Consider the following 9,357-nt stretch of genomic DNA (forward strand, 5'->3'; position numbering starts at 1 on the left):
GCTGGGTTTAAGACTGGAGCATAGGAGAGTACACTACCCCGGCCAGCCTCTGGCGGTCCCGCTGAGGCCCAAACACATGAGAACCTGTTGGAGCAGTTTGGGCACCAGTATCACCTCCTCTTCCTCCTCCTCCACTTACTTCTGGGTGGGAAGGGGCCTCGGGTGGGAAAGGGCCTCGGGCTTTTGAAAACTCGGCACAGGGCCAGGTCATGGTCACAGGCAAAGGCCAAGCTTTACCTCCCCCCACCCCATCTTCCTCTGAGAGCATAAGGTCAAGTGAAAACCAGGGTGGGCCTGTGTCTGAAAACAGAGAGGAGGGGAATGGGGAAATGTGATGGCCAAGGAGGAGGCGGCAAAGTCACAACACCCCCACCCACACAGAGACACCATTCTGTCACCCGCACTCCCGCCCGGGGACATGCAGGCCGGCCGGGTCCAGGAGCCCTGCTGGGGCCGGGCAGGGGTCCCGCCCGCCCGGACGAGGTGCCGGAGCTCCGGGCCGCGGCGGAGGGTGGGCGCGTCGGCCGCCACCTGGCCGGGCCCCACGTCCGTCCCAGCCCCGCCGGTGTCCGAACCCGCCACTCGCGCCTCTCCGGGGCCCGCGCGGGGAAAGTTCCTGCAACTTCGCGGGGGAGGCGGCGGGCGCGGGGCCTGGGCCTCGGGAGCCCGGCCTCCGCGGCCCCGCTGTCAGGCGGCCCGGCCGGCCGGGCGCCCCAACTTCCCGGCCCGGCCCCCACCCGCGGCCCCCCGCGGGCCCGCTTTGTGAGCGGCGGCGGCGAGGGGCGCCCGCCCAGCCCCGGCCCCCGCCCCGGGCACAAAAGGGCGCGCGGCCGGCGGGAGGCGGCGGGCGGGGGCCTGCGGGGCGCTCACCGGGCCGGGCCGGGGCCGGGGGCCGGGGGCCGGGGGCCGGGGCCGGGCGGCTGCGCGCTCACCTGCCGTGGAACCAGTCCTTGCAGGCGTCGCACTCGATCATGAAGCGGGTAACATCGTAGGGGAGCCGGCAGACGCAGTACACGGGCACCGTCGCCATGTTCGCCGCGCCGCCCGCCCGCCCCTCGGCCCGCGCTGCGCTCCCGGGTCGGGCCGGGCGGGCCGGGCCGGGCGGGGGCCGGGGCCGGGGCCGGGGCCGTGGACGGGGCCGGGGGCGCACTACAGCCCGCGCGCACCCGGCTGGCGCGTCCACACAAAGCGGGGCGCGCGGTGCAGGGCCGCGCCGGGAGCCGCCCGCCGGCCCGCGGGGCGCAGGGCGCGAGTGTGCGCGGGGGACGGGCCGCGCGCGGGACACAAAAGGGAATGGACGCGCGGGGGCGGCGGGCGGAGAGCCGCGGCCCCACCGAAGGGACCCCCGGCCGCCGAGCGGCCTCTACGTCAGCGCCCCGGGTGGCGCCGCCTCCGCCCGCCAGCCTGGGCCGCCGCTCCCGCCGCGGGAAGGCGGGCCGGGGACCGCGGGGAAGGCGGGCCGGGGTACACCGCCGGGGGAGACGGTGGGCCGGGGGAACACTGCTGAGGGAGAAGAGGGACCGGGGGACCTGCCAGGAGAAGGTGGGTCGGGGGACCTGCAGGGAGAGAAGGTGGACTGGGACACCCCTCCAGGGGAGAAGGTGGGCTAGGAGACTGTCACCTGGAAGAAGGTGGGTAGGGGGATTCCCCGGGGAGAATGTGGACTGGGGGTACAGGGGGAAGGCAGGTCTGAGAGACCCTCTGGGTGTGAGGTGGGACCCCGAGGAGGAGGACGACGTCCTTCCTGGTTAAGAAGGCCGAGGAGCAACTACTTGGCTCTAAGTTTCATCTGATAAGCAGCGGAGCAGGGGGCAGCCAGGGGTGGGGGGTTCCTCCTGTTCCCTCCTCCTTCCTACCTTACCGACTGAGTTTCTGGCTGGAATACAACTTCCCTTTCCCCCTTACTCCTGGCTGGAGACAGCCCACCCTCCCTCACACGATCTATGGACTTCCCTTGATGCTCAGTCCTCAGTGGAGGACAGAATTCAGGGGACCCGGGAGCATGCTGGGACGGGTCAGCTCTGTAAAGAGAAAGGAGTTACCTGGAATTTGAGCTGCCCAGGAGCCCTGGAGGGAGCCCCCAGGCCTGGGAGACCTAAGGTGCAGGGAGGACAGCAGGTCCCAGGCCTCCTGTCTGTGTCCCAAATTGCTGAGTTCTGCTGGTGGCAACAAGGATATAGGAGGAGGGGGGAACCGAGAGGTGCTGCATTGTTGCTCTGGGCCCAGCATCCTTTGCCCTAAAGTGGTCCTCCCTCCTCACCTGTGGTGGTCAGGCTCTTTGTTGAGTGTGAGATGGGGAGGGGGCCTGGCTCTGAGGGATCTTTTCCCAACGCATTCTGTAGCAGGCTCTCCCCTGCCCCCTACCCAGCTGCTGCATCCTTTGGACATCTGTGATCATTTCAGGATGCTAGAATAGAGCTGGCTCCTAATTCAGAGTAAGGAACCTGTCTGTGCTCCCTCACTCCGTCGGTCTTCCCCACCCTCCCTAAGCAAAATATGCATGGTGCTAGGAGATGCTGGCCACCACAAGCACAGAATTCCAGGCTTGGGGCAGGAAACCTGGCCCAGCTCACCTCACAGAAGCATCCCTGACAGGTACCCAGCCGAGACCTACAGCTGCTAAGGGCAACTTGCTCCACTTGTAGGCAGCTCTCCCTCCTGTTGAGTCAAAATCTGCCTTCACATTGTCAGCCACCTTCCCTCTACAGGTGACCCCTCAACCGCAGCTTCAGTGGTTCAGCTTCAGGGACAATGTGAGAGTGGGAAAAAGAAGATGTTGAGGGGGAAATGGGGAGAAAGGGATTATCTCCCTCCCTCACCCTCTCACACATTGGTGAGCTGCCCAGGATCTGGAGCACAAGGTCTTCCAACCTGAATTCTAGCCGCCACGCTCCCCTCCAGAGTCTTAGGGAGTGACTATTAAGCATTGTCCACAATTAACACCCTAATGTGAATTGGTGCGGATAAACAGTACTCAGCCTGTAGATCAAAGTCTGCAAGGAGGCCCCGAAGAGCCTGGCCTGGGCACTGCTGAGTTACCTTCCCCCATGGCAGTACAGAAGCACTTAAACTAGCAGTGTCCGCATCCCCCCACTTATCATCCATCGAAGCCAGAAACTTCTGGAGACCAACTTGACTGTGGGCAGTCCTCATCTCTGCCACTTCCATTTCCTAGTTTACAAATAATGATAGTAGGTACCCAGCATTTGTCAAATGCTTACCAGGTACAGTGCACTGTGCTTAGTTCTTCAGACATGGACCAGAACTCACCCAGCTGCTTATAAAGCACTCAGCATACCCCCTGGGTAGTGATTATTACATACGCAGCACTCACATTGACACCTTAGGTGTTACTGCTGCCACTTTAGAGATAGGTATATAAACAGGTATCAGAGAGAGGTATAGTACTGGTGCCATTTTTCAGAAGTGAAAACTGAGGCCCAAAGCAGTTGACTGCCTCATGGAGGAGGTCAGCTGGCTAGTGAGAGGAAGGAGCAAGCCAGGAACCCAGACTTCTCCAGGGCCTAAGCCTGCACTGCCGCCCCTCTTTCACCTCCCAGGGCACCCTGAGCACATACACTAGGCATGGGAGCCCATCCTTGACCCCCAAGTCCTTCACTGCTGACCTCTGGAATGGCCCTGGTCACCCTGCACCACCCACCTCTACTCCTTGCCCTCCAGGACTCCCCTGTCTACAGCTGTGTCCACTTGCATCTGGAAGTGTCCACTGAAATACTTTCCTGTTACTCAAAGCTCTTCCAAGGCTGCCTGCCAGCTACAGACTAAAATAAGACTCAGTATGGGTCCCAGACTCTTCCTCTCTTTGGTTTCTCCCAATGAGTTCCCTCTTATCCCCCATCAGAAAGCCTGCCTTATCTCTATGTCCTCCCTCTTTCTCGTTCATTTACGTCAACATATATTGAACATCTGCTGTGTGCTGAGCAGTGTTGTAGCCATGGAGCACTCAGCAGCCCCAAGTGTTGTGGAGCTCATATGGCAGTAAAGGGAGACAGCAACACATATAGTGGGCTGGGTACCACAGTGCCCTGGGGAAACTGGCACAGGTTGGGGGCTGGGCAGAGGCGGAGAGCTCCTGAGGTGACCTGGAAGGGGTGAGTTGAGGAAGGAGAGCGAAGGGAAATTACTTGCAAGGACCCAGAAAGGAATAGGGGTGGCCTTAGCACTCTGCCACGCTAAGCTCAGTGGCCCCTCCATGTCTGCCCATTACCTCAGCATCCGTCCCCCAAGTTTGCCTCATTCTCCAGGGCACAGCACCCATGTGTCTGTGCCAGCATCAGGACCTCACCACCCACCCCAAGAAGCCTGGCATGCTGTAGGGGTAAGGTGGTTGGGCTTCCAAACTACAAGGCCATGTGCTGCCCCTCCGCCCTGGCACTCTGGTGAAGTATGACTGCAGTGCCGCATACCCTGCAGTGAGCATCTGAGGACAAGACGTGTTTTATTCACCTTATTACCCAGTGGAAAAGCAGCATCTTCCAGTATGTATTTATTCACTCACCTACTACTCAACAAAGTGTACTGAATTGCAGGTACAGGGCTTTTGGTTTTTTTTTTAAATTGTGGTAACATACACAGCATAAAATTTACCATTTTAACCGTTATTCGGTGTACAGCTCTGTAGCATTAAGTACATTTACAATATTGTGCAGCCATCACCATCATCCATCTCTACAACTATTTTCATCTTTCCAAACCGAAATTCTGACCCTAACTCCCCATTACCCCTTACCTCCAGCTCCTGGTAACCACCATTCTACTTTTTGTCTTTATGAATTTGACTACTCTAGGGACCTCACATAAGTGGCATCATACAGTATTTGTCCTTTTGTGATGCTTATTTCACTTAGCAGAATGTCCTCAAGGTTCATCCATGGTATAGTATGTGTCAGAATTTCCTTCCTTTTTAAGAACGAATGATACTTCATTATATGGCTATGCCACATTTGGTTTATCTGCTTACTGTTGATGGACACTTGGGTTGTCCCCACCATTTGGCCATGAGTATGGGTATACAAATGTCTGCTCAAGTCCCTGCTTTCACTTCTTTTGTGTGTATACCCAGAAGTGAAATTGCTGAATCATATGGTAATTCTATTTTTAACTTTTTGAGGAACCACCATACTGTTTTCCACAGTAGCTACAGCATTTTACATTTCCAACAACAGTGCACAAGAGTCCTAATTTCTCCACATCTTCATCAACACATTATTTTCTGGTTTGGGATTTGTTTTTTGTTTGTTTTTTTAAATTTTTTTTAAAGCCATCCTAATGTGTGGGAAGTGGTATCTCATTGTGGGGTTTTTTTGAAGTAAATATTTTTATTTCGATTGATTTCTCAATGTATAGTTCAATATAATAATTTTTTGTTTTGTTTTTTGCGGTACACGGGCCTCTCACTGTTGTGGCCTCTCCCGTTGCGGAGCACAGGCTCCGGACGCACAGGCTCAGCGGCCATGGCTCACGGGCCCAGCCGCTCCACGGCATGTGGGATCTTCCCGGACCGGGGCACGAACCCGTATCCCCTGCATCGGCAGGCGGACTCTCAACCACTGCGCCACCAGGAAAGCCCAATATAATAGTTTTTAATGGCAACAATTTGGTTCTACTGAAACTCCATGATCATTGTGGTCTTGATTTGCATTTCCCTAATGATTAGTGATGTTGAGCATCTTTTTATGTGCTTATTGGTTATTTATATACCTTCTTTGGAGAAATGTCTTTGCATCTTTTCCTCATTTTTTATTTGAGTTGGTAAAGCCCAATTCATCTGTTTTTTCCTTTTGTTGCCTGTGTATTTGATGTCATATCTAAGAAACCATTGCTAAATCCAGTGTCATGAAGCTTTCCACTGTATGTTTTCATTTAAGAGTTTTGTAGTTTTAGTTCTTAAGTTTAAGACTTTGATCCATTTTCAATTAATTTTTGTATAGGGTGTGAAGTAAGGGTCCAAATTAATTCTTTTGTAGGTGGTTATCTAGTTTTCCCAGCACCATTTGTTGAAAGGACACTCCTTTCCCCACTGAATGGTCATTGCACCCTTGTCAGAAATCATTTGACCATATGGGCCAAGGGTTTATTTCTGGGGTCTCTATTGTATTTCATTGGTTTGTTTGTGTATCTTATGCCAGCACCACGCTATTTTGATTACTGTAGCTTTGTGGTAAGTTTTGAAATTAGGAAGTGTGAGACCTCCAACTTGGCTCTTCTTTTCCAAGATTGTTTTTGCTCTTCTGGGCCCCTTACAATTCCATATTAATCTGAGGATTGGCCTCTCCATTTCTGCACAAAGAGCTATTGGAATTTTGACAAGGATGGTGTTGAATCCGTAGATCACTTTGGGTAATATTGATATCTTAACAACAGTAAGCCTTCTGATCCATTAACATGGGATGTCTTCCTATTTATTTGTATCTTCTTTAATAGCTTTCAGCAATGTTTTATATAAGTTTTCAGTGTACAGATATTTTGTCTCCTTGGCTAAGTTTATTCTTAGGTATTTTGTTTGTTTGATGCTATTGTACGTGGAATTATGTTCCTAATTTCCTTTTTGGATTGTTCACTCTTAGTGTATGGAAACAAAACTGATTTTTGTATGTTGATTCAGTATCTTGCACGTTTGCTGAATTTGTTTTTTAGTTCTAACAGTTATTTGTAGAATCTTTAGAGTTCCCAAATCTTGATGATTTTACATGACATAAGATCATGTTATCTATGAACAGAAATAATTTTACTTCTTCCTTTCTAATTTGAATGCTTTTTAAATTTATTTTTCTTGCCCAATTACTCTGGCTAGAGCATCCAATAGCACGCTGAATAGAAGTGGTGAAATGGGCATCTTTCTCTTGTTCCTGATCTTAAGGGGAAAGCTTTTTTTAGTCTTTCACCATTGAATATGATGTTTGGTTTGGGCTTTTCATATATGGCCTTTACTACACTGAAGAAGTTTCTTTCTATCCTAGTTTGTAGAGTTTTTTGTTTGTTTGTTTATCATGAAAGAGTGTTGAATTTTGTCAAATGCTTTTTCTGCATCAATTGAGATGATTATTTTTTCCTTTATTCTGTTAATGTGGTCTGTATTACATTGATTTTTTTTTCTTGATTTTAAGGATGTTGAACTATCCTTGGATCCCAGAAATAAATCCCTTTGGTTAGGGTGTATGATCCTTTTAATATGCTGTTGAATTTGGTTTCCTAGTATTTTGTTGAGGATTTTGCGTCAATGTTTATAAGGGATATTGTTTTGTAGTTTTCTGTTCTTGTAGAATCTTTGTCTGGCTTTTGTCAGGGTAATGCTAGCTTCATAGAAAGGATTAGGAAGTATTCCCTCCTCTTCAGTTTTTGGGAACAGTTTAAGAAGGATTGGTGTCAATTTTTTTTTAAATGTGTGGTGGAATTGAGTGCAGCTATCTGGTCCTGGGCTTTTCTTGGTTTTTGATTATTGATTCAATCTTCTAAATAGTTATAGATCTATTGAGATGTTCTATATCTTCATGATTCAGTTTTGGTAAGTTGTATGTTTCCAAGAATTTGTTCATTTAATCTAGTTATCCAATGTGTTGGCACACAACTACTGCAGATGTTATAGCAGTGAACAAGGCATACACCATTCCTACCTCCAAGGAGCTCATATGCCAGGCAGGAGACAGAAAACTAATAACTGTCTTGCAGGGAGATGTCAGAAAGGACATACCAATTCAAGGTTGGATGTGTGCTTTTGTATCAGATGAATCCATCTGATGAATGCAAAGAAAATTCTAAGAGCTTCTTGGGCTACTTGGACCATGGTGATCAGAACCAGAACCAGTTGAAATGAACAGTAAGCCACAGGAACTTTGAAAGCCTTCTGGGTTTTTCTGATGGGTACGAAAGTGTGCCCTTCTTGTTGTCCATCTCTAGGATGGCCCTGTGATGTTTGGAAGCAGTGAGTTTGTAGACCAAACTCACTCAGCTGGATGGCCATATAATTTATTATCCAAAAGGGTGCTATTAATAAAACACCAGAACAGGGGCAAACAAGGCTATTCTGGTCAAACTGGGACCAGGGTGGCCCTCCTATAGCCCACACTGGGGTCACTCAGGTCTGCAGGGATGGACATGCACAAATGCCACGAGGGGGTGTGGTGCGATGTGGTCTGGCTAGGTCTGCTATGGGTGCCAGTGCCTGCCAGACACAGCAGGCTAAGGCCAACCAGGGTACCCACCCTGATGCAGCTCAAACTCTGCCTGGGTAATTCCCACCTGGCTTCCAGGTCATTTATCAGAGGATTCCCTGACACCTTCCTCCACCATAGTAAGTTCCTCCTTTCCTCTGCATTTTCCTTCATAGAGCATATTATCATTGCTGTTCCATTTTCACATGGGTTTATTTTTTCTCGTTGCATTTCCACATGACTGTCCACTCAGGTGACGTGACACAGCACAGAGAGGTCTCTATTCTGCTCATGGCTGAGTCCTCAGCAACAAGCACAACGCCAGCCCCAGTGGGCCCAGATGACCAACAGGTGGACAAAAGGACCGATGGAGATCCAGGAATCTCTCTAAGCAGGGAAGACCTAAGATCTTTCTTTCCAGATGCATGGGTTTGGGAGCACTTGTATAGGACCCAACGTGGTCGCTGGGTTGATACCAAGTGAGGACGAGACCCTCAGCCTGAAATCAGCCTCCATCTGAGAGGCAGGGCCATAGTTCTTGCTACCAGGCAGGTTCATTCCAGGTAGAACCGTTCACATTCAGGTCTGCCTGGGCCATTTCCAGTCACTGTTCTGGGTGTCAAGAAAAAAGAAACACATGCAGCCAGAGCTAAGTCACACCCAGCTAAGGGTCTGGGGTGGTGGTGCCCACCCCCCATGGTTTCAGAGACCCCTGGGCAGTGTACAGTCTGCACTTAACAGGATAGCAGCATGCAGAGCGTATCAGCTTCCTGCGGCTGCCATGTCAAGGTACCACACTGGGTGACTTAGGACCACAGAAATGTGTCATCTCAGGGTTCCAGAGGCCAGAAGTCTAAGATAAAGGTGCCAGCAAGGCCATGCCCCCTCTGAAGGCCCCAGGAAGGGTCTGCTCCAGGCTTCTCTCCAGCTTCTGGTAGCTTCTTGGCTTGTGGTAGCATCAGTCCAGTCTTCACATGGCCATTTTGTTCCTTTGTGTGTATCTGTTTCTGTGTCGAAATTTCCCCTTTTTATAGTGACACCAGATTTGTTGGGTTAGGGCCCACCCCACTCCAGCAGGACCTCATCCTAACCTACCTAATTACATCTGCAATAACCCTATTTCCAAATAAGGTCCTACTCTGAAGGACTGGGGTCAGGGCTCCAAAATATGAAAGCGGAGGGGATA

At 51.2% G+C, this 9,357-nt stretch overlaps 1 protein-coding gene across 4 annotated transcripts in view; it reads right to left on the minus strand.

The window, feature by feature from the left end:
• The window catches only part of PHF2 (PHD finger protein 2), a 94,422-nt gene extending 93,360 nt beyond the window's left edge, over positions 1-1,062 (minus strand). For all 4 annotated transcript variants that reach the window (XR_009541649.1, XM_060155431.1, XM_060155432.1 and 1 more), the window contains exon 1: positions 933-1,062. Coding sequence is in view for 3 of the 4 variants with exons in the window: in XM_060155431.1 (XP_060011414.1) it covers positions 933-1,030 (98 nt within the window). In the remaining variant the exon portion in view is untranslated. The remainder of the gene's footprint in view (positions 1-932) is intronic.
• Between the last annotated feature and the right edge of the window lie 8,295 nt (positions 1,063-9,357).

Source organism: Lagenorhynchus albirostris, chromosome 7 (assembly GCF_949774975.1).
Source record: "Lagenorhynchus albirostris chromosome 7, mLagAlb1.1, whole genome shotgun sequence".
Classification (NCBI taxonomy): Eukaryota; Metazoa; Chordata; class Mammalia; order Artiodactyla; family Delphinidae; genus Lagenorhynchus; species Lagenorhynchus albirostris.